Source organism: Hyaena hyaena, unplaced genomic scaffold, assembly GCF_003009895.1.
Source record: "Hyaena hyaena isolate Hyena2069 unplaced genomic scaffold, ASM300989v1 scaffold_661, whole genome shotgun sequence".
Lineage (NCBI taxonomy): Eukaryota > Metazoa > Chordata > Mammalia > Carnivora > Hyaenidae > Hyaena > Hyaena hyaena.
Genome location: NW_024081294.1, coordinates 855,361 through 881,848, shown reverse-complemented (window position 1 = coordinate 881,848; position 26,488 = coordinate 855,361). Strand labels below are relative to the sequence as shown.

General features: G+C 32.4%; 1 protein-coding gene across 10 annotated transcripts in view; it reads left to right on the top strand.

The window, feature by feature from the left end:
* PPIP5K2 (diphosphoinositol pentakisphosphate kinase 2) overlaps positions 1–26,488 on the top strand; it is a 70,145-nt gene that overhangs the window by 32,901 nt on the left and 10,756 nt on the right. For 2 of the 10 annotated variants that reach the window (XM_039216930.1, XM_039216929.1), the window contains exons 18-29: positions 154–295; positions 1,063–1,286; positions 6,279–6,406; positions 6,990–7,104; positions 11,845–11,952; positions 12,044–12,160; positions 14,992–15,159; positions 17,560–17,733; positions 19,019–19,091; positions 20,807–20,926; positions 21,787–21,849; positions 25,309–25,449. In XM_039216930.1, coding sequence (XP_039072861.1) covers positions 154–295; positions 1,063–1,286; positions 6,279–6,406; positions 6,990–7,104; positions 11,845–11,952; positions 12,044–12,160; positions 14,992–15,159; positions 17,560–17,733; positions 19,019–19,091; positions 20,807–20,926; positions 21,787–21,849; positions 25,309–25,449 — 1,573 coding nt within the window. Of the gene's footprint in view, positions 1–153; positions 296–1,062; positions 1,287–6,278; positions 6,407–6,989; positions 7,105–11,844; positions 11,953–12,043; positions 12,161–14,991; positions 15,160–17,559; positions 17,734–19,018; positions 19,092–20,806; positions 20,927–21,786; positions 21,850–23,627; positions 23,688–25,308; positions 25,450–26,488 lie in introns of all 10 variants that reach the window. The other 8 variants (XM_039216935.1, XM_039216934.1, XM_039216938.1 and 5 more) reach the window with 6 other exon arrangements.

Sequence of the window (26,488 nt, the reverse complement as noted above, 5' to 3'; positions counted from 1 at the left end):
TTTTTACTTCCTTCTTGATGTTATTACTATATTTTGGGGGTCATCTTCATGGGTGGTATTGAATTGTTCTCTAGCTACTGGAAAGTTTTGTATATTGTTCTCTTAGACAATTAGGCATAACTAGATGTGAATATATACTTTACTCACTTGTAGCTTACTCCATCCGGGAGCATTTCTCTTATCAAATCAATGCATTTAATTAAAAATCCTGTGAAGACCTGCGACAAAGTTTATTCCTTGATACAAAGTTTGACTTCCCAGATCAGACACCGAATGGAAGATCCCAAATCATCAGGTAAATACTATGTGCCTTGGAACATAAAACAAAAATTATTAACCAATTAACATAAGCATTTTAAAATAAGATCCATCAATCTTAAAAAATTAAGGCTCTCATGCTGTATCTAGGTGTGAGTTAATGTACATCCACCAAAAGAATAATAACTAAGTTATAGTTTCTTTTATACATGATAGCATGACAAAGATAAAAATATTACTATCTGATTAATTATGTAGCACTGTCATACAGCTAAGCAGCAAATAGCTAGCATAATAAGAAGGAACAATTGGAAGAAGATCTGGACTCTCACTCTTGAGATTAGCTTGGTTATAACTTGGGCAACTTTGAAATCTAGGATTCTTGGTGGTAAAAATAAATCCTTTGAACTATTTAATTTCTAAGGTTCCTTTTAGCTAAAGACTATCTATGTTGGTTTTGTGAATCTAATAAAAAAATTATATAGTATTTAAATTCTGAATTGAAATGTATTAGCCTAAGAGTTTTGTTATTATTGTTGTTCTTTTTCTTCTGGTTATTGAAGTGTGTAACATAAGGAAGGGTCTTTTATAAACCCAAACCCAAGTCTAAGCCATGTATTTATATCTTTTATTTAAGTTTATAAAATACTTGGTTACTAATAGTATACTTTTATGGTAACATTCCTTACCTTCTTAATAGATTTACCTCTGATATTTAAAAAAAGTTTCTAATTGTCAACTTTTTAATATATGCCCTTAATCTGAGTCTAAGTTTAATATGCTAAATTTGTTATGTTGTTTTAGATATTCAACTTTACCATAGTGAAACATTAGAGCTTATGCTACGTAGATGGTCCAAGTTGGAAAAAGACTTTAAAACAAAGAATGGAAGATATGACATTAGTAAAATCCCTGACATATATGATTGTATAAAATATGATGTCCAGCATAATGGCTCCTTGAAATTAGAAAATACAATGGAATTATATAGACTTTCAAAAGCATTAGCAGATATTGTTATTCCTCAGGTAAGTAATTCTTAGAAATCACTTTTCTTACAGTGTTGTATAGATTCTTTTAAAATGTCTGTCACTGGATATAAGATAGTTGGTTTTCATCTCTCTATAAAATACATAACTTTTAAAAGGAATGTAGTTCTGAATTATATTTTAAACCTTTTAGTATAGTAAGTTATTAACTGATTTTCTAATAGTTTGATTGTAGTAACTTTTGAAAATTTAAGAATTGATACTCTTAACAATAATATACTAACAAGGCAACTGAAACTGGGTGAATAAATCACGTAAGTATTTGCTGGGTACTCATTGTGTACCTGTCAAGTCTATGCTGTGGAAATTGTGGGGGAATGGGAGAAAAACAAAGCTTTGGCTCTATGTAAATCTTGCATGTCTTTTTACTTCATGTGCAAGTATTTTGAAATTATTATGTAGAGGTCAAGGTGTAAGTTGTTAATGGAGGAGTGTGGATTGGATGATGGATCTGTTCATTTGTAGGAGAATAAAAATAAAAGTGTAACCAGAATTCAAATAATTAAAACATAATTAAGGCAGAGAATCAGATTGATAACAAAGAAGTAAGTGACAAGACAAATTGAGATACAGGATATGTTAGCAGATACCCTTTTGGGACCCGTTTTCAACTCACTAATGATTATGTGCATACTGTAAAGAGGAGATGGGAGTAGATCAGACATTCCAACTATGAGCCAAACTTAAAAAAACAGGAAAAAATGGAATGTATGAAGAGTATGAGAATTCTGAGCAAAAGTTGCCTCACTTAAAGATACATGTAAAAATGGTTAAAACAGGATCAGTGTCCTTAATATTACAGAAAGTTCAGGAAAAGCTGCGGACATTGAAAAACCAGAATTCATACAGTGCACAACTTACTGATAATTATTTGTGTTCGTGTTAAAGATTAGCTTATTCTTTCAGCCTGAGAACACTACTTATTTATTTGATCAGATGTATAGTATAGACCATCTTTGGTATATTATATGATTCAGTGGTTGGAAGTGTAGGTAAGATCCAGTTTTTGGGTTTTTTTCATTGTTTTGTATTGCTTTGTGCATATTAGGTTCAGTGCATACTAGGTATTCTTACAGTGAAGATTATTTAAAAGTATGCTTTTTAACAGGTAAACTGTTAATATAAGATTCTTAAATACTTACGGTGGCTATATTCACTCTTCAAAGTAGGCTTTAAATATATCTAAACTTATCACGTCAGTGGCTAAATACACAAATGATTTGTTAGCACAATCGTGTGTTTTGTTACATGGCTTATTTTATCTCATGCCTCTTCCTTTTCAGTTATGTATACTCAGTGTTTTAGAATTGGGAATGAAAAGTTCATTTCATTTTTAGAGTTTGGCTTAAAAAGATACTCGAGCGTTCAAAGTGTTTTAGATGTAATTTCTCCTATGTGTTTTGTATATATTTCAGGTATATTGCTTATATCACTGAAGAAATTTCCTACCATCTCCTTGTAACTTAAATTTTTTAAAAGACTTTTTAAAAATACTGTAGTTAGAAGAAACAGTAAAAATGAGAAAAGTTTGGGAAATTTTGATTTGAGATGGCATTTGTATGTTTTAAATGCCCAATTTGTCATGCCCAATGTTCTCGGTCTCTGTTGCATTGTCTTTTGATGAAATTAGCTTAGATCTTCTCAACAGTCTGAGAACTTATTTGAAGACATCTCCAGAATTTTTTTCTTGGATAAATTATTTATTTTTTTAAATCTTAGGACTCTTCAGACGACATTTTGTCCAAGCTTACAGGAATCAGTCTTATTTTTGGAAAATTCATAATTGTATTTTGGTAAAGTTTTAACTTTAAAAGCTGAGGTTTTTTACATGCTTTGCTAGTTTTGTGATTATAATTTGAGGAAAGGACAACTTTGGGTTTACCTCCCTAACTTTTGTGGCAAAAATTTGTGACAAGTTTTCTTCTTTTCTAATGAAGTGTTGAATTCAGTCCAGTAAATATTATTTTGCTTTGTTACTTTACCCTTTATAAATCCAGAACCATGGACAAAAAAAAAAAAAACCAAAGCAGTCATTTTCAATCACTGAACAAGCTAAAAATCACAAATGTATTTGTAGTAATTGTAAGGATACTGTAGTTGATAATAGAAAAAATGAAAATTTTGCCTACTTCATTTTCAAGGAAAGAGTATTTCAAGCTTAGAGACTTGATGATTCAGTCAAATAATGTAAAATTTTGACTTGTTTAGAATATACTAATTTAGTTTTGGAGAATATCACTATTTGTGTAGGAAAAATGCATATATACTCTGGTGTTGCTATGCCTCTAAAAATACATTTCTACTCTTACATTGAATTGATTGATTTTTTTTTATAGTTTATTTTATTTTTGAGACAGAGAGAGACAGAGCATGAGTGGGGGAGGGGCAGAAAGAGAGGAAGACACAGAATCCAAAACAAGGTCTAGACTCTGAGCTGTCAGCACAGAGCCCGATGCGGGGCTCGAATCCACGAACTGTGAGATCCAACCCAAGCTGAAGTCGGACGCTTAACCGACTGAGCCACCCAAGCATCCCAAATTGATTGATTTTTATATCTGTGCAATGTAAATTATGTAATTCTAATGTCTGTGCTTAAATATAACAGCTTATTAATTTTAATTATTTTAACAGTTAAACTAATTTTTAGTTGTCACAGAATTTTTGCTGTGATAAAATTAACTTTTCACTTTTTTGACCAGTCTTAATTTTTAGCAAATAGAGACCTTGTCCTAAAAAATGATACTTTAAAATCGTCATGATGGTATAGCAGTTGATAAGAATATCTAAGGACTAAATTTGGTATTAAGGTTTTCTTAACTGAGATCACATTTAAGAAAGTCTGTAGACCATGTCTTTGATTATCTATGGATTGTGAAATGCAGAGGAGTAATTATTATTGTGTTTGCCATAGAAAGTTAATTGACACTCTCATTAAATATAACCACATAATAAGCTTTCAAATAGCCTCATCTGGTATTTTAATTAGTCCTATTTATGGCAGAAATATAGTAATTACACATGAGATATCTAACAATTACTTATTTGATCCCAGTTGGTGGAGCAGATGAACAAAATATGTCAATGTGTTAAAGGGAAGATTTCTTTATTACAAAATTAATATACCTTTGTGTAAAATTAGAAAATGTAGAAATGCAAAAAAGATCACTGTGATATTACCAACTAGAGAAAAACATTTTAATGTTTTAGAAAATTCTTAAAGGACTTTTTTCTTGAATTCATGAAGATACAGTTTTACTCATAAATTCGTACATATAACAAATGTATTCTTTGCAAAAAGCGAACCCAGAAAAGCATACTGTTTAATAACCTGATTTTTGTTCCTTTGCTTAGAACCAAGAACTTTTTTCTGTAGTTTTAAACCTATATGTACATCATTATTTCTAATAGCTAAATGGTATGTAATATTGATTTAACCATTTTTTCATATTTGGAAATATGGTCTCTTTTCATTTCTTTCACTCTCTTTACACATCTTTACATGCACTCAAGACTATTTCTATAGCTCCAGAAATCTTTTACCAGTTTTCTTCCAGTTAAACAGTACGAGTACCTGTTTCCTCACATCTTAGTAACAACACACACACAAAATTTCCCGATTTTTTTCAATTAATAAAAATTTTTTTTAATGTTTATTTTTTTGAGAGAGAGTGTGAACAGATGAAGGGCAGAGAGAGAGACACACACACACACACAGAATCCGAAGCAGGTTCCAGGTTCTGAGCTATCAGCACAGAGCCCAGCCGGGCTTGAACCCTTAACCACCAAATCATGACCTGAGTCAAAGTCGGACACTTAACTTACTGAGCCACCCAGGCGCCCCTTCCCTGATTATTTTAAATGCCAGTATTTTCTTTTTGTTCACACATACACAATTATATACACATATATACGTATATATATGTGTGTGTATATATATATTTTTTGTGTACCAAATTCACAGTCATCTATGTTGGCAAGATTATTGAACCAACCAAGCTTTAGTTTAAGATAAATGACACCAAGAAGTTTTTTTTCCTAAGCCTTCCATCTGTAATCAATCAACCTCTTCTTTATTTGGCACTTTTCAGATATGTTATCCATAAAGAATTTTTGCTACCTGGGAAGTTCCTGATAGCAGGAAGTAGCCTTTATATTAAGATATCCTGAATGAACTTGGAGAGAGAGAGTATGCCTCTTTCTTCCCTTCTTCTCTCTTCTCTGCTGTTTCTGTCCCTCCCACTCCCACTTTTCTGCTTTCTCCCTCTTGCCATCTACACAGGTATCACAGCTTTTTCTCTTCATACATCAAGTCATTTTCAAATCTACCTCTTTGAACTCTCATTTTTATTACAATTATTATGATTATGTTTTCTTAACACTCTGTATCGTAATTCCTCATTGTAAATTTAATTAACTCATAATTATTATAGACATTGTTAAATTTGATGATTTCAAGATATTTTTTGCTCACCACCAGGTAAGTCTTTAAAAGTATTAGGCAAAGGCTTTTAAATAATTTTTTAGCATTCTTCATCTTGGACATTCAAATAAACCAAATCTTATTGTTTTTTTTTTAATATTTCTTTTCATAAGGTTATTGACTGTTTTACTGTACTTTAGTGTTTGTGTCCTTTATCTTTCTTTTAGGGTTATTTCTTCATTTAAACTTTATGATTGAGTTGAACTACAGTCCATAAATTTTACATTCATCCATTCATCCTCCCCTCTTCAGAAAGGACTTGCTTTTTCAGTTATACCAAGAAAAAATTCCCATTATACTTAATAGTTGTAGGGATAGTATCCTTGTAGTTGCAAAAAAAAAAAAAAATGTAAACTAGGAATTATGTAATAATTAAAAAAAGCTTAATAAAAATATTTTGTCTCTTACTAGAATGTTTTGATTTAGCAATGCATTTGTTAGAGTGATTTGTCATTATACCCTTTTTCTAATATCATATATTTTCTGCTCAGGAATATGGTATAACTAAAGCTGAAAAACTGGAGATTGCCAAAGGCTACTGTACTCCTCTAGTTAGAAAAATTCGCTCAGACCTTCAGAGGACACAAGATGATGACACTGTAAATAAACTCCACCCTGTGTAAGAGACTGTGCTGATATTTAAATCTGTAGGCATCTGTTTTTGCATACTTCAAATCTAATGTTCCTATGAAGAAATCAAGAATGTGTCACTTAGTGCACTGTGGAAATGAAGATTACCTAGGTATTCCTAACAGTTAACTTCCAACCAAGGTTCTTGAAGGCTCCAAATTGAGGAAGAACTGAGGTGAACAGGGAAAGCTGATATGTGTCATCATTCACATGAGATCAGCAGTGTGTACCCTGTTCAGCAGCATAAATGTCTATGAACTTCTTTAGGGCTATGACATTTGTTATTGCTAATAGAGGAGCTAAAATGACCTATTTGCAGTGAACTTGACTAATGTTAACTTTTTTTTTTTTTTTTTTTTTACTAATCTCTGAGCTCCCAGTTAGTTCTAGTTAATCTTCATGTTAGAGGAATATCTACTAAGGTAACTCCTCCATTGTTTGGAAGTGATAGATTTACTTATTGCAGTCTTTTACTTCTAGTAAGATTAAATTCCGTTTTACAAAATAATTTCAGTACTTAGTGGGTTTTGACTATATGGTTACATTCTAACACTGTCTGCTACTAACTTCAGGTATTCCAGAGGTGTTCTGTCTCCTGAACGTCATGTCCGTACCAGGTTATATTTTACCAGTGAAAGTCATGTACATTCTTTACTCTCTATTCTTCGCTATGGTGCCTTATGCAACGTAAGTAGAATAAGTTATTCCAATCTTTGAATTTGTAAGCAAATCACTAACACCAGTCTTTACTGTGCAATTTCAATAATTGATCATTCACCATCATTTGTCAAGGGTCTGCTACATATCAAGCACTGTGTTAGATGTTGGGGATAAAGACATGTTCTCTTCCCTTTGAAGAAGATTAATATAAGCAAACAATAATACAAAATATTTTAGGTGATGTTATAGGCTGGTGGTAATATGATAAAGAGAAGCTGATGAATTTGAGTTATTTAGGGGTTAGAAGAAACTCGATGTTTATTTGGATATTGTGCCTCTCATCTACTGTTAGTAATGAATCATACAAAGTTAGCTTAAAACAACCACAGTCATTTTTATCTCAACATTTAAAGTATTGGCTCTGATATACTTAGGCAGTTTCACTCTCATGAGATTGCAGTTAGACAGTGGCTAGGGCTTGAATCCTCTAAAGCTTACCTCACTTCTGCTGCTTGATGCTGTATGTCAGCTAGGACTTCAGCTGGGGTTGTTGACCAGAAATACCTATATCTAGCATCTTCATGTGACCTGCTTCCTCCAAACCTGGTAGCTGAGTTCCAACATTGAGTTTCATAATGGAACAAGGTGCAAGTGCAAGACATTTTTATGACCTAACTTATGAAATCACATAACATCACTTCTACTGAGCTGTATTGATTCAAGCAGTCACAGAGGTTCATCCAGGTTCAAGGGGTAGGGAGGTAGATCCACATTACCACTTGAGTCAAGTGTCACTGTCAAATTATAAGATGAGAATATGTCTATGGCCACACAATCCATATTTTCCCGTATGCAAAATTCACTTAGTCTCTTATCCAGGAGTACCCATCCTATCCTATTTAATCATAAACTTGACATCCCAGGTTTCTTCATCTAAGTCAAGTCCATATGTAGATGGGACTCCTTGGACACAACTCCTTGAGTGCTCAAGAGCATTCAGTTTTAATTCAAAGACCTATCTGTCTTTCAAATACCCATTATACAGTTGTGGGTTAGGCATAAGGCAACTGCTGTAGATAAACTTCTCAAGAGAGGGTAAACCAGAAGGTATACTGTAGTGGACTGGTCATCACAATTTTGAAATAAACCTACGGACATGTTGTCTATTCTTTAATTAGGGTTCTGTCATACTGGAGTAATTTGTAATATACTGTATTAAATAAATCTTACCCAAAGTTCCCTTAAGAATAATCCCTTTTCTATCTTGGGTTCCCTCTGTGGTTATTAAAGGACGGCACTCAGCAATCCTTACCATTTAATACTGAGCATCTGATAAACATACTCCTAAGATCCTGAGAAAGTCTTCTGTTTCTTTGGAAGATCTAAAGTCTTAACAAGTGTTTTTTGTATTCACGTTTTCATGGCAGATTCCTTTGTATCCCTTCTTCCTGAAAGCCACCTTTTAATTACAGCATTGTTTGGTATCTTAAAAGGCTTGGAATGAGAAAGTTTTATTTTTTGCAAGTTTTGGCTTCTTTATAATTGACAATTTCCCTGTCACCAACAACCTTTCCATGGCCCATTAGGCTTACATTAACACTCTCCTTGAGACTGTTCCAGTGCTCAAAGGTATGAAGGGTGAGAAAGAAAAAAGAATCCAGAAGATTCCCATATCTCTAATATGGGTAAATTGGTAGATGATCCTACCTTTCACTGATAAAAGTAACACCTGGGGAGAAGATGAGGTCTTAGAAGGAAAGTAGTAAGTTTGGTTTTAGACAGCTTGAATATGTTCATATGTGAGGATACAGGTCTGAGTTAAGGGTATACAGTTAGGAAGCCAACACAATGATGACAGCAAGATAGTGGCTGGTAGTAAGATTCCCAGAGATTTTGCATTTGAAAAGATAAGAGAAAATGACATTTTAGGGATTGGCAGTGAAAGTGATAATATACCAAAGACTTAGAAATTTTAGTATCTTCTTTGTTTCTCAGTGCACCCAAACCATAGATTATCCAGAATACAATGTCACTCTGTATATATCAAAAATATGTTTTTATCCATCTGTAAAATAGCAACAAATAAGAATTTTTCTTTAATTTTCTTATCCTATTACATCATAAATTTGACACTGGTAAATATATCAATGTACACATCTATACATATCTGTTAACAAAGTGGTCCATAAAAGAAAATTCAGTCTTGTTTTCCTACTTTTTTAATAAAGGGCAATTAGATGTATAATGAAGATTTGTTTTTATGTTTCTTGATTCTAATTAATTTTATTATTGGCCTTAATAGCTAATATAAAAGTAGCCGTAAAGTTATTTCAGTGTTCTGTTCTAATCAAGTTTTCTAATACATATGTTCTTCCCTCTTGTTTTGGTTTCTTGTTGGTCCCATTAAGGAGTAGCCAAGTGACATCCCTTGTATACATATATGCATTATTAGAGCTTTAATAAACAAAATAGTTGGGGGAAGAATGACCTTTAATGAGGAAGGCAAGAATTCACATATCCAGTAGTAATTGAATGGAATTGTTTTTGGGGGAGAGAACTACGTCTCTTACACAGTTCCTTTTTTACTGTCTTACATTTACCTAGTGGAAGGAGCATGGAAGATATAGGAACCAATAGAACAAGGCTGTGGAGCATAATAGTGAGCAGTGGAGAAAATGGCAGCAAATAAAGTTGAAGAGCCAGTGCGCTGGGAATCCTAAGGGGATTAGGAAGCCATTTTTAAGCAGGGAAGTAAATGGCTTTGGTTGCTGTGTGGACAGCAGATAGGCTGGACTAGATATGAAGAAACCAGCTAGGAAGCTACAACAGTGATCTAAAAAAAAGATGATATACTTTGGACTAGGATGGTGGGAATACAACTAGAGATTATTGAGTATATCTCACATTCAGATATATTTGTAAAACAGAAGCTGAACACCATTCTTTTAAAAATCTGCCTCGAGGATTTCAAAATTTCAGGATTTCACACTAGTAAATACATGTAGTCTAGAATATCAATATGATGTCTAATTTTCTAATTAAAAAATTAACTTATTTAAACTATAAATCATTATACCAGCTCATAATATCTTTATAAGACCCCGTAACTAACATTCTTAAAACCTCGTTCATTGTCTTCCCAATTGAAATCTTTGATTTTTCAGTGTGAACTGAGTAAAATTTAGCTCTCCATAATAGATTTTTTTAAAGCTGTTTGTTAAGGAAACAAGATTATAAAAAAGATTTCAGGGAATATTTTGAATGCACCTTAATTTTTAGATAAAAGAAAGATTTTTATGGATTCTTCCATGTTAACTATATTCAGGAAGTTCCTAAATAAATGCTATATATATAAATATATAGTATATATTACTAAATATATATGTATATATATAAATGCTACTAAATACTATTTAATTTCATCTCTTCATTGATGCAGACCTAGCAGAACCTGTAACTACAACACTGAATTAGATATTATTAGATGATGTTCTTATTCATAATGTAGGATCACAAAGTCTAATACATCTTTTTACCCATTAAAAATTTTTAGTAGTTAAACATCATTTACATTAATTCTCATCTAGTATAACTCAGAAATGTTATACTTATATTTTTCTTTATCCATTTTGGAAAAAAAAAATGTATGTATCTTTGCACATATCCCTTCCCCTGATAGACTCATAAACACACACAGATGCAGTTTTTCTCTGGAGTATTGCTTAGAGGAAGAAGAGCAGCTTTGATGGCTTCACCTTACAGCGTTTAGAGGTGTGGATAGCCATTTGTTGAAATGATGCTAAGCACACATGGAAAAATACAAATTACATGATGTATATTTAACTTTACTCTTCCAGAAACTTCAAAGGGGGCATGCTTCCTTAGGGATGTTTAGTGTCTAAATTTGAAAAGGAAATACATGCTAATTGGTTTTTTTTTTTAATGAGCAATCAACATGTGGTTTAAAGCAATGCACATTTTATACTGAAGTGCAAAATACTGAGTACTCTTACTTTACACAAAAAAATTGTATACATTTATTTCTAAAATTTATGAAATATGAAATAAAGTTTACTGTGATATGGACCCTATTGACTATTGACTATAGACTGTGTACCTTGAGTAGTTTAACCTTTTCAGATATTTGTAGTACATGTTCTCTAGGATCCCTTTCAGTTCTGATGCTCCGTGATTAGATGTCTAAAGACCAATGATTATCTAAATGAAGGTGGAGGAGTGATGAATGAGATTGTAAGATTAGTGGAACCTACCTGTGCCGCCTCCTGCTGATTATTTTAAGTATACTGTAAGGCATATTTACTTATAGGCATGTATTACATACATGGACTATATGTGATGGTGGAAAAATAGCTGTATTCTTGTAGGATAGTATTCAGTTTACAAAGCATGATACTACATTAGGTACCTTGGAACTTGGGTTAACTATTCACTGCTCCTTACCCTCAGAATTCAGTTGTGGGTTTGTATTTCAAGAGTTTTTAATTTTTACTTTCTAGAAGTAATTTTAAAAAAAGTTACTACTAGACTTTCTAAGAATGCCAGTAAGAGATTTTTAAAATAATTTACCAAAGCATAAGTAATTTATCAAGACTTAAATATAGTAGAGTTATTTTGAAAGATTGAGCATATATTTATTTACCTTATTTGTATGGTATCACTCAATATTAGATAACTACCATAATGAAAAGAAAGTGACTTTCAAGTAAAGCATTGTGAGAAAATGCTTACCATATACCTTTTGTTCAGGAATCGAAAGATGAACAGTGGAAACGGGCTATGGATTACTTAAATGTTGTCAATGAACTCAATTACATGACTCAGATTGTTATCATGCTCTATGAGGATCCTAACAAGGTAACAAGAGTTCTTGATTTGTGTGTATTACCAGACATAAATAAATAGCCTGAAGTTTTTCATTTTGAAAATGTTCTATAATATTTTTTAGGATCTTTCCTCAGAGGAACGCTTTCATGTTGAATTACATTTTAGTCCCGGAGCTAAAGGATGCGAAGAAGACAAAAATTTACCATCTGGCTATGGATATAGACCAGCTTCAAGAGAGGTAATAAAGGGGAAATTCTCAGTGCTTGATTACTGTAGTTCTAAATTTTCATGAGGTTTTCGTTAAGCATTTCCTTTTATGTGATTCACTTCTTATCTCAAATACTAAGTAGCAAGATGGTATGAATTTCTTTATGTATTATTTATGAATTGGGTAGACAACATTTTTTAGAGAGAGTGTGCAAACGGGGGGAGGGAGGGAGAGGATCCCATGCAAGCTCCACACTGTCAGTGCAGAGCCTGACACAGGGCTTGATCTTACGTATTGTGAGATCATGACTTGCTGAAATCAGGAGTCAGACGCTTAACCAACTGAGCCACCCAGGCACCCTCAAGGGAACAACATTCCTAAACATACTAGAGTTTTATGTTTTATTTAGATCTATTGTATTTTTTTAAATTTTTTTATGTTTATTCATTTTTAAGAGGCAGACAGAGACAGGGTTCTAGCGCAGTAGGAGCAGAAAGAGAGGGAGACACGGAATGCAAGCAGGCTCCAGCCCTGTCAACACAGAACCCAATGCAGGGCTCAAATTCAAACGTCACGAATCATGATCTAAGCCAGAGTCTGACACTTAACTCACTAAGCCACCCTGGGGCCTCTAGATGTTTTATATTTTTAAGACTGTTACTTAGTTTTGGTTTGGGTTGTGGTGGTTGTATTACTTGACCACTATTGCATGGTAAACTTGGTGCTAATAAGCACTTGGCACAAATTATTGTGTTTTAATCCTTACAACAATCTTACAAAGTTAAATATATATTCAATTTAAAACTTTTACTAAATTATAATTCATGTTGATAAATTATAAGTATATAGCTTAATGATATATTGCAAAATGAGCTCAGTTATAAAACAGCCAGCCAGGTTACAGATAGAATAATATTTCAGAAGATCCAGTTGTGCCTCTCCCTATCCTCCCTGTCTTCTCCCCAAAGGTAACTATCAAGACCTTTAGCACCATGTTTTAATTATGCCTATTTCAGAACTTTTTATAAATGAAATCACAGATTTCATGCTTTCTTAGGGGTGTGAGGTTGGTTTTCTTTCAGTATGTTTATGAGATTCATCCATTCTATTCTTTGTTCCTGTTGTCATATAGGATTACATGACAACAGTAAATAGAAATAAATACAGTGCAGTATACTATTCCACTTTGATCATTTGTTTCCAGTTGAAGCGATTAAGATGAGTGCTTTCAAAAACATTCTTGTACAAGTCTTGTGGTGAAGATATGTACACATTTCTTTTGGATATACCTCAAGGAGCAAAATTGCTAGGTCATAGGGTATGCATATGTTCAACTTTAGAAAATACAAATAGTTTTTTTCTAAAAATACTGCCCATATCGTTGTCAGCCCTTGATTTTTTTTTTTTTTAATATAGCCATTTTGAGGGATATATTTATTGGCCATTAGAAATGCTTTTATAAAGTGCTACTGGCTTGGACCAGTATGGTGTTGAATATTCATCAAGTGTTGATACTAAACACTTCTACATTCTCAAGCTAAAGCAAAAAGTAATGTTGCAAAGAGATCTTTTTGGTTTTTTGATTGAGATTACATAAATTCTCCATATCAATTTTGAGGGAAATAACACAGCATTAAATCCTCTAATCCAAGGAATTGGTATATCTCTGAATTTATTTAGCTATTTTTATATCTTTTTGGTAAAATTAAGCAGTATTTTATGTGTTGCTTCTTTGTGAGATTAGTTTCTAGTCCTTTGTATTTTTAAGCTATCATAAGTGGCTTATTTAAATTTCACTTTGTTTGTTATTGTCATATTGAATTTTAACTCATTTTTATATGAAGATTTTATAACTAGCAGCCTCACTGCATGCTGTTATTCATTCTAATAATTTATCCATAGAGTCATTTGGATTTCCTATATATATGATCATATCTACTAATTGTGACAGATATCTAATACAGTGTTGAGTAGATTTAGTAATGGTAGACACAGTAGACACACTAATATTCCAATGATTTATTGACTGTGATGATTGTGTCAAGATTTTAGATATCCCTTAACCAATTAAAGAAGTTCCTCTTCATTTTCCATAATCCTTAGTTTGATGAGAGTTTTTTAGTACGTACTTCTACTTGACTTCCTTTTGCTAATCTTCTATTTGTGAGATTCTTTGATATAATTGTAGTTAGTTTTAGTCTATTAATTGTTATTGCTTTAAATTATTGCTTTAAAATACATGTTTTCATATATGACTATGCCCCAATTTACTCATTCTATTGTAGATAGATATTTGGTATAATTTTTTTAAATTTGTTTATCTTTTATTTGGGACTTTATCTTATTCTCTGTGTCATGGCACATGGTATACACCCAGTAAATATTTACTAAGTCATCATATGATTATTTATGTATGCAGTCATCACATGTGTTGGGAATATTTGGAACAGAATTTAAGTATTCTGAAATTTATAAATTAAAATGCTGTTTTAGTTTGTGCTCATGCTGATGACATTCCTATATAACAACTGATCTCTGTTCTTTATTACTGTCATTTATTATTTCTTATTTTGGCATTTGATGTAAAATAATTAACTACTTTGTTTTAGATGGCTTTATATTGTCATTTAACTGTTTAATTTCTCCATGGACTATATGTATTTCTTAAAATTGGGTGCTCTGTCATCTGTCTCACGATACCCAGAATAGTACGAGGCTGCTGAATAAATTCAGTTAATATGGATTAAGTTGAATAAACAGATTTGTATATGTACTTCAACTGATGTTACCAACTGGTGGTTAAATTTGTTCATCAGAAGAGAATTTATCTGAATTTTATACGTTGTATTCTTTGCCTACAGAATGAAGGCAGGAGATCTTTTAAAATTGATAATGATGATGAACCACATACTTCTAAAAAAGATGAGGTTGATCGTGCTGTGATACTGTTCAAACCAATGGTATCAGAGCCAATTCATATACATAGGAAGTCTCCACTTCCAAGATCTAGGAAGATGGCTACAAATGAAGTAAGTATATGTGTCAGAGCATGTTTTCATAAAATAAACTAACTATATTTTAATAAACCAGAAAAGAAAATACAGCTTTAATTGTGAAACTTGGGAACCTAACAGATTTTTGATTTTCATCTTTGCCTATTTTTCTAATAAATATTTTAAAAATATAGAGGCCATTAAAAAAGATTACTCTAAGAATCTGGAGCTTTATGTGTAGTTTTTATAACCCACTTGAATAGATATGGTAAAATAAGACCTTTCTAAGAGCTGATCTACTTTTTTGTCCTATCACTTTAGGTTATTCTAATAAAGAATTTTAATAAAGACTGATTTAATAAGCAGAGAATAATTTTTGCCTGAAAGTAGAGAGGTTTTGCCAGAAATGCTTCAACAACAACTGATTCCAATGACACTGTAATAAAAATACTAAATTCTAAATTGTTAGCTTGATTGCATGATTCCAATGACACTGTAATAAAAATACTAAATTCTAAATTGTTAGCTTGATTGCAAAAATCAGTATAGGAATTTGAAAATTTAAAGAGATAGTTGAATGTTTACCTTTGCCTACAATTAAATAAAGCTAACTTTTAGGTTCTCTAATAGAATAACATTTAAATAACTACTAAAAGAAGATTTGAAAGGAAAGCTGAACGGTTGGATTGTAGCTAATTAAGTAAATATTTAACACCTGTATATATTTTATACTTTAAATACCTTTATTTTGGTATTCTCAGAAGGTGATTATCTCCAGCACTGACTGAGATTAGTGCTTATAAATGTTTTCTTAATGCTTAAGTAACAGTATAGAACAAGATTGTAAGATAGAAACAACTATAAACTTTTAGTTAGAAAAATACTTTTTGTTGATAATTAAGCATGCCAAGTCTTAAGAGTTAGGTATAACATTTACCTAGCAGCTGTTGAGTCAGAATATAAACAACAAAGAACTATGCTCATTTCTGTAGCCCCAAATTATACAAACATAAGTGCTTTAGGATTCTCAAATTTCAAATATATATGTGACCCACTTGGCAAGTATGTATAGGAAAAACATCCATCAGCAAAATAGATTGTTGTAATTTTATAATGAAAATTGTATACTAGTTAGGATTTCTATGACTGATACTTTAAGTTAATTATAAAAGAGGATGACTAACAACTGTAGAATTTGGGATTATGTTCTATAATAACTTAATTTAAAAATGAGAAACCTGGGGTTATGTTCAGGTATCTTTAACTTCAAAAGATCAGGAAATGACATATTAATATAACCTAAACCATTTGTGCAAGGGCAGTGATTTTGATGTTGTTGAACAAAGTAATCTGCAAGTTAATCAGATTGTTCAAAATTACACCATTAAACCTCCTGCACTCCAAAAAGGTGCTGCACCGATGCAGCCAAACGTGTTGTGAGTCTTCATTTTGCAACACGTTTATATTTATAAAATCTTCAACAAAATCACTGCCCTTTGTTAATTCTTAAGACCCAGAACACATTTATAAACCTTTTTCTCAAAGTACTTAAATAGTTGCTTTCAAGAGATTATTTCTATGCCATGCTAAACTTTTACTTCCATAAGGTAAATTATTCAAGTAAAACCTTGAAGAGTTTTTCCAGCGTCCACCATCTCCATGGATATCAGAAGTTTGTACTTCCAAAAGACACACAGAGAAAAAGACTATTCTCTTCATTTTGTGCAAGTAGATTTTACTCTGTCCTCACTGTCTGAAACCTGAACATGCAAACATGTAAATGAGAATGTTTGCTGCATGTTTTGCATACTGAACTCTATGAATAATCTTTGGAGGGGGTAAACAAATAAATAGCTTGAAAGTGGAAACAAATGCAATTTGAATCCATCTTACCTCTATTTTTTTTTATATATGTCTGGCAGACAGGTTTTCTTTTCTACTTTACATACATGGAAATATCTTTCACCCTTTGCACGATTCTTTAGTGCTTTGGGTTGAAAAGTTATTCAGTATAGCACAAAATGTCTTTAATATCTAAAAGTAAGCAGAATACTGTCATATTTTAAAAGTTGCTAAAACAGAAAATTGTGAAATCTTTCCAGTTTTAAGAGACAAGAGACAACTATTAAGCAGTATAAATATTTTGTATATTTAAGATAATAAGGTAATTCTTACAGTTGTTATCACATGCAATTAGGTTTGTAAGCCATTCCTGTCAGTTTCTCAAATATTTGAAATATTTGGCTCCCAAATTACTGTTTAATAGTTTTTTAAAAACTTGTTAAACAAATGCAAACAAACTGTATTTTTTTTTCTTTCTGATCATTTGGCTCTGTTGTATCTAACTTTGCATGCTCTGCTTTTTTTTTTTTTTTTTTTTTTTTTTTTTTTTTTTTTTTTTTTTTTTTTTTTTTTTTGCCCCTTTCTCACTTCCAGGAAGAGAGCCCCCTGAGTGTGTCTAGCCCAGAGGGTACTGGTACCTGGCTGCATTATACCAGTGGTGTGGGTACTGGGCGTCGAAGACGCAGATCAGGGGAACAAATCACTTCTTCCCCTGTCTCCCCCAAATCATTGGCTTTCACATCCAGTATTTTTGGCTCATGGCAACAGGTTTTTAAACTTTACTTCATTAAAATTTTCCTACCCGCATTCAGAGCAACAAACAGCTGTCTTTGAGGACATCTAATCCCTTATATTTAACATCAGAGTAAATCCTTCTGTATTTTAATTTTTAGTTAATTTTCAAATGCTTGTGATATCTGACAATATATGAGGGAAAGAAACCATTACATTGCATGTGTTTAGGATTTTTGCTGGGTGGATTTTAAATATCCAGGATTTAAAAATTAGTAAGTTTTATACTCCTGGAACTTTTGGTGTTAATAAAAAAAAATTTTAAAGGAAAGAAATCTTTTTTTGGCATAGTTGTCCTTTAAAACATTTAGAAACAAATTTACATAATTTGAGGGTAAGAAAATTCAATAACCATTTCCCCATTATTGAAATATTTGCTGAGAATATGAACATTTTTTAAAATCCAAAATTTATATGGTCCTGTATCAATTAGCAGGGCACATGTAATACTGATTGTTCTCTCCCTCACGATTCCATTATCTGGAAGTATCTAACTTAAAGGATATATACAGTGTGAGGTTCAGTTGTGTAATATTTTAAAGCTCTCTTTATGAGAGGGTACAATGTATAGGTGCATCAGTACACCTATACATCAGTAATGTGGGCCAAAGTTAAATGACTTCAGAAGGACTTTCTGTGATGACATTTGGAAATTTAAAATACTAGGGTTTTTTGGTTTGTTTTGTTTTACAATGGAAGGTTTTATACTTCCATGCTGTTACACATGACTTTTCTGAGAATTTCAGCAATTTCCTTTTGGAAATATAATGCATTTGATTATAGGAAAAGGGATTATGGTATCCATTAAGGCTGTGAATATTTAAAGGTTACTCTGATAAAGCCCGTGCATGGATCAGTAATTGTATGGTGACCTCAACAGTCTCTGTCTGTCTTTTCTTTTGTTTGTGATTGTTTTTCCCCCCTTCAAATACAGGAGCTGTTTAAAAGTGGGCATTTGGCTTCTTTTAAGAAAGTGTGAAATTATATCAATCTATTAATTGTTTCTTTTCATCTGTCTTGTTTCATACATGATATTTCATTCTGAATGCCTGCTTCGCATCACTTCATTGCAAGGACTTCATATGAAATGGACTCCCTTCAGAAGGGGATCTTGCATGATCTTTCATGTTTTATGTATTTCTACTAATATTTATCATACAGCTTATTAACCTTTGTCTGTCTGGAACAGGCTGCAAATGAAGTATGGACTTTTCAATCGATTTTACTGTTTTACCTCATTTATTTTGCTTTCCTTGTGCAGGTTGTATCTGAAAATGCTAATTACCTGCGAACACCAAGAACTCTTGTGGAACAGAAGCAGAACCCGACTGTAGGTATGTGGTCTAAAGGAAATTGAATTCCAGGCCTTCAACTCCCTATTTTGCACACATGTAAAACTCTTCAGTGACGAAAGCATGACCAAATGCTATGCTTTATTTGTATCTAACATATACTAATTCAAAAATGTTGAGTTATAACAACTCAAAGCATACAGTAAAATTTCAATAAAATGAACAAGAAACAGTATTTAATTTTGATATATAATTTTTTTGAAGGTTTGCAATGTAAACTACTTAGTCCAATTGCCAATGCTAGTTTTAAATCTTGTACTCTATAAATTAAAATCCCAAAATGTTTTAATTTAGGAAGGAACTTCATTTTTCCCACTTGATAAAATTGTAAATGCGCTATGGCATACCAAACAGAACCTTCTACCTTTCTGATTAAAAAAAAAAATTTTAGGGGGCACCTGGGTGGCTCAGTTGATTAACCATTCACCTCTTAATTTCAGCTCAGGGTTGATCTCAATTCAAGGTCATGAGTTCAAGCCCCACGTTGGGCTCTTGTGAAGCCTACTTAAAAAAATGTTTTGTCTTTAATTTTAGTAGAGAGTGTTTAAAACCCTTTTTTAGTGTATTAACTCTCTTTTTGACTATTTCCTAAGGAAAACCAAAGCAAAACTAATGCACAGGGATAGTTGTTACTCTTTATTGACCTATAGAACATAATTTGTTCTTTGCTAATAATGTTGCAAAGCAACATCAAAATATATCTTTCTGAACTCATTGCTTTTAAGCCCGTTGTTGATAAACTATATGAGGTAATGGCATAATATTTTCTGTAAGTAGTTGTCTAAATAGGTTTAATAAAAGTAAATAAATAAGTTTAAAAGTAAAAATAAGTAAGTTTCAACTATATATACACTTTTCTCTACATACTAAGAATATGAACTGCTTGTTGATGCCTACTTACTTGAAGATCTTTAGTTAATTACATATAGTTTATGTTGATAACTTTTAATATGCCCACATGATCTTCCTTTATGTATCATATTGTATTTGATAGAAATTTATTTAATCTTTACCCAGTGGTAAAAGTTTTGCTTGAGTGTGAAGACTTTGGCTACAAACTAAGCATCAGTTGTATTGGCTGTGTTTTATTTGCTAATAATGTGTTTCATAGGGTCTTATTAATTTAGATCTTAAGTTGTTTAAGTATTAGGAATTTAAGGTGATTTAGGCCTCGATAATCTACAAGGAATTGTTCTCACCTGGTCTTCTCACAAATTAGTAAGCTTTAATTTGTTTTATTTCATAACATACATTGATGATTCTTAACTCAGGGATATCAGAAAAAATTCTTCATTTACAAACATACATTTGAATAATCCTGATCTATGGTGAATAGATTTGTGCTAAGAGAGATTTCTATGTATGACCTGTTAATGCAAATTGACAGAATCCCTTATCAACCAAAATTAATTTCTATAGTAGTGTTTTAATAGTTTTAATATGTATATGTCTAATTATTGTGTAGGCATATTATTTTCCTCAAAGACAACATTTTATACAGTGTTAAGTACCCTCATTTGTACATTCGATAAATGGTGGTGGTGATTGTATTAAACTTGACATTATGAACGAATTGTGAGCCTGTTCAAGGCACTGCCAGTTGAGTGTGGTAAGAGCCATGTTATTGCATGCTGCATGAATTCCCATGTGAATGGAAGAACACCCGTTGTGTATGTATTTTCTCTAACTCCCATCAGGGTCTCACTGTGCGAGCCTGTTTAGCACCTCAGTGCTCGGGGGTTCCTCAAGCGCACCTAACCTACAGGATTATGCTCGTACTCATCGTAAAAAGCTGACTTCTTCTGGCTGCATAGATGGTATGTGCACACATGCACACACAGATTCATATCTACACCCATGCACACACCCATGAGCATATAGTACTTCTCAAAGACAAGCCTAAGTCCACTGACTGATTCAAATGGAATCCCAGCACCTTTTGCCTAAATGACATTCAGTGCTCTCTTATCCATAGCTTGGATTTATGTTTCATCAAAGAGTTAATTGTAGTTAGACATACAGCACTTACTCAATGAATAGTTTGTTCAAATGTGTGAAATTTAGAGCTGTATTATATGTATTGGGTCTTTTAGAGAGTCAATAAGGCATATTATAAAGAATAAATCTTTGATCTTTTAAACTTTTGGTTATTGCTATCCCTTATTTTACTTACTGATACTGATAAAAATAAGGTGAATAGAATGTGGATAAGTAGAAGAAAATATACTTCTATACTTGGCAATATTTTTATAAAAACATACAATGAGAATATTTTAGAATCCCTAGTTGGATAGCCTCTCACTGTTAATATACCTTAAGTTTTAATATTTAGATTATCCTTTGAGGCTTCTGGAAGCTTGTCCCTTCTATTAATAGGAGTGTTTATTACCCTTTCATCTATTTAAAACTCTTTTTCATATATCCACAAATTTACTTAAGTCAGTAAAACATAGACTTAATTTGCTGGCTCCTCCTGCCTTTCTTTCTTTTGTATATTTCATTAAACACTTTGCCTCTTTCCTCAAGACATTTTACTTTTAACCAGTACCCTCTCTCATTCCCTTCTGCATGTCACCTAATTCTAACCTCCTTATATATTTGTTTTTTCCCTCTTTTTTAAGTGTCCTTCTTTTGATAGCTATTATGAATTTCAGGTACCTGTTTTTCTCTTTCTCAGACGCCACACGCGGTTCTGCTGTTAAAAGGTTTTCTATCTCATTTGCTCGACACCCAACCAATGGTACGTTTTGCTTTTATTTTAAAAGATACTCCCCTGCTTCATCCGTTTTTATTTTTCTTTTATTTCAAACTGTGGGGTATACAGTATCATTCATTTCTCCATTCTTAATTTCAGTTGGCATATAATTCCAACTTATTATTAATCCAAAGTATTGATACTGTCTGGCTCCCTTTTTCAGCTGTGATTTACACAGTCATTTAACATCACTCATCTCAAACTTTTAAATGACCACAATGATGATGAGTTTTAATACTAAACTAGCACCTAAAAATCCCTTCTAATTTCTCAAATGATTGATCTACACAAATTTTAAAACTACAATTAGTTTTGTTTTCTTTTTAATTCTTAATCATTTTAATTTTTTTTCTTACTGATTTCTTTTCTGATCATATGGTTGTTTTATTGAGATACTTAATAAAAAATACTGAGCCACAGTTGTAAAACAGCCAAATGAGATGTGGCTTTGAAAAGTTCTTGGGAACTAGGAGATGCAGATTTCACTGTGTAACATCATTTATCGGTGGCTCTTTGTCTAAAGGATACTCAACCTGGTGTGGAGACCTCTGAAGATTTTATCCAGCATTTACTTTATCCTCATGTGACCATATGGTTTGCTATTGTCAAGCAACCCACTCTTTTTGGTACCACTGGTTTTCATTAAAATTTGGAGAAATTCTGATAGGAAGAAGACTAACCTAAAAATCTAGAAAGCTTGTTCAGTTAAATTCTATTTCTGAGGCTGAACAGTACAGTAAAGTGTTTTTGTGGCCATTGTTTACAAACTGAATTGTTGCACTATTACAGCTTTCTTACACAGAGCTTGTTCTTCTGGGTCACGAGAGAATATTTACTGACCATTTGTAAATAACTGAGGATCAAAGAATTTAAAAGAAAACATACCTGTTTTTGCTTTTATTCGGAATGAAGGTACTTTTATCCCCTGGATTTTTTTTTTTTTTCTTTTTAACTGCAAGTAAACCTTTCAAAAACTCAAGTCAAGTCTTCACAAACTTAGATGAAACTGAAGGATTAAACACAAGTTTGTAGTCATTCTCCCCCTTCTGGATCCTTTAGCAGCACACTTAAATAGCAGTGCACTAAGTATTTCTGGAGGCGGAGTAAGAAGATCTCATCCTCAACAAGAAAAAATTTAGCCTTAAAGCTTATGTGCTTTCCCTCCTTTGTAGTTCTTTAAATGTTGCTTTCTGAAGAAAAAGATCCTTATTTGATACAGCTGCAGCTTCTAAGGAAACTCTTAGAAGAAAACCCAAAGTCACAAGAAAAACAAAAGTCACAAAATTCTAAGAGACATTCCAGGTTTAAGACTGACTGTAGTTTTTGTGCAGAATGCTTACGTTTATAGCCAGTATTGAAAGTTTTATATAGGAGAAATCTGTGTTTACTGAAGCTTTAAAAAATAAAGTTGGTTAAATTTAACAGAAAATAGAATAACTTTATATTCCTTTGTCTAAAGCTTTTTAAAAAATGTGGATTGTCCACACACATGACTTAATGTATTTAAAATGCATTTCTTTCAACTCTAGAAATGTTTCTTTGGGGTTTTCAAGATTTCTTTTTTTCTTTTTTATACTGTGTTGTCTTATCTGTCCTATGAATTGTCATTTGACTCTTTCACTTTTTATTTCCCCTAACTTTCATTTATTTCCATCTTAATACATATCATGGACTTACCCCTCCCTTCATCTTTAGTTCAAGGAACATGGTGAAACACGTATCTTCTGACAGTGCTTTACCTTATTTTCTGGGCCTCTGTGCAGAACACCTACACCTCTATAGGTGCTGGTCCGTTTCCTCTGTGGAATGTCTAGGCTCCAGTGGTATGTTTTTATAGCTTCTAAACATGACAGCAGGGTGGCTTTTTAAATTGCTGCGCTAACCCTTTCATTGTGCATTAAATACAAAGTTTACTAAAGATAAATGGGGGGAAAAATGTAGTCCCGAGGAACATGTGTTATTATTTGCCTGTTATAAAATCTAACAGGTAAATGAAAGGAAATAGCTGTTACAAAATACTTAGAAACATTCTGATGAAAGGATTTTAAAAATCACATTAAGTTTAGTGTTATGCAAAGAAAGGGTTTGCGCTTATTTGCATGAGTCTTGTACTTTAAAAAACTGTATTACTTGTGCAAGCCCAATTTTTTAGTGCTTTATTTAGGTGCTTTAGCTGCTGTTATGGTATAGTTTCTGTTTTGTTTTGTTTTGTTTTTTTAAGTATATGTAATGTTCTATCATGCTTTGGTTTGCACCTGAAAATCAAACATACAGGTTTTATAAGTCTTTTGGTTATTTTCATAGAAAGGTTAGATTCTCTTTTAACCAGTTTCCCTATTCCAGCCAAGAATTAGGCAGTTCTTGGGTCACTGTTTCCTCCCAAAATTAAGGAAATATCAGTCAGTGTTAAAAGGAGCTCATCCCTATTGAAGCAGAGAATTTTGCAGTCTGTTTGGGTTTAATTAATTGCTACTTTTTATTTACTAACCTTAACCTTAATATAAAATCTTAATCTAAGTATTAAAAGTATTTCCTTTGGAGACAAGTTAGTTTGAATTTTGGAAAGAAGAAATGCAGAAAGACTTGTTACTTTAATTGTTTATGAAAGCAATTTTAAAAGCCATTCAGTTGAATAAAATTGAAATAAACAGGCAATTTTTATAAAAAGCAAATAACCTATATCTTATTTGTTTAAAACAAGTGTATATTGTAAGTGGTTTTGTTTCACTGATGGTATTAATATATATGTGCATGATTTGTTTCATGAAATTTTTCTATTTCTGTGCCATTGTTGAATGCAAACATGTCTGTATTTTGTATTGCTTTTTACTTGGCCTAACTGTACTCAGCTAGCAATTTCCAACAATAGAATTGTTGAGTCATTTCAATAAAGGTAGGTAAAATGTGTTTTACAATTTGATTTTCAGCATAAATGAATGAATGTGATTTTCAGGTCACACTAGAGAGTATTGTTGGACTTGGTATTACTAGAAAAGTTACTTAAAATCACTATTCAAATAACTACAATGTAATTATTTTTCAACAAGAAGTCAATTTTAACATCATAGCATCAGAGACACATCATGGCATCAACTTACTCGCCTGTCAAATAGACCTGATTTTTATGAAGTACAAACTGAAATGATGCAATGTTTTTGTTCCCCTCCCCAGGTTTTTTTCTTTAAGTATCATTCTTAGATTTTACCAAAGTGTAGAATGAAATTGTGTGCATGCGGTACTATGTGATTACATTTAAAATGAAATCTTTGTCACATCTTGTTCCGGTCCCATATTGCATAGCATCTGGTGTCATGACTTCAGAGAGCTCATGTGTTTGCATGTGACAGATTGGAAAGACCTAACCTGTACAATTCTAAGCAATGGTTTTCTTCCTTCTTAATTATTTTTTAAATATCCAAATTTTTTTTCATTTCTTTTTTTCAGGCTTTGAATTGTATTCCATGGTGCCATCTATTTGTCCTCTAGAAACTCTTCACAATGCCCTGTCTTTAAAGCAGGTGGATGAATTTCTTGCTTCTATTGCTTCTCCATCAAGTGAAGTTCCACGGAAGACCCCTGAAATTTGTAGGAAAATTATTATTCTTATTATTTTCATTATTTTGTGGCAGTGATATTATCAGACTATAAGAATTATTACAACAAATTTCAATAGTGATAGTGAATGGAATTTTAGGGGAGAAAGGGATATAAAAGAACAATATATGAAATTCTTGGTGTTACTGATGTGCAAAGATGCCAGTTTTCTTGACTCCTCCCAAGAAACTTTTCTTCCAAAAGAGAAAAAAAATCTAAGACCCAGCAATAGAATTCAACAATATAGTCATGGCCTTTTTTCCACATTCTTACTATGTGTCATTTTCTAATAAACTGCTTAAAAATTACAAAATATAATTTGTCATTAACCCAAACATGCACACATACCCATCCATAGCTTACCACTTTTGGTACATAGTCGTAATGAATCAGAAGGAGCTCTTGACTAAAGAGAGCAAATGAGAACAACAGGTTTTCAAATTAAGTTCTTCAGAAAATACTCTGCAAAAGTTAATTCGTGTGTGTGAAGAAAAGGGTTACGTGGCTCATTACATTTTGGAACCTGTGTATTATATCCCACTTCCCTTTGGAGAGAGAGAGAGTTACATTAGTGTAGGAAATCTGTATACCTAGATTTTCCAAAACGTATTTTTTGAGAAGACACATTTTTGGTGATACATTTAAACATTTCTGAGGGACATCATTCTGGGAAACCTTTAGGGCTACCCTTTTGGATATGAGAAGTCACCTGACTGCTGTCATTCTCAGCTTTATAGGATCCTTCAGCACATGGGAATTTCCAGTTTAAGAAGCATCCAGTTTGGAGAGAACAAGCTCCGCTTAGTTAAGAATCTTGCTAGGGCTAGTCTCCTATCTTTGGAAAGTCACAAACTTTCATTGTATACCTTTCTCCTTTTTGTAAGAAGCATACTATAAATGTGTTTCTCTCAGAATGAAATCAGAGGTCTTGGAATGAAAGCTGCTTTCATATGTTGGTGTTATTCTCTTCCCTTTTCTGGCTACTACACTGTAATATTCTAGAAAGTTCTCTTCACATTGTATTCTGTCT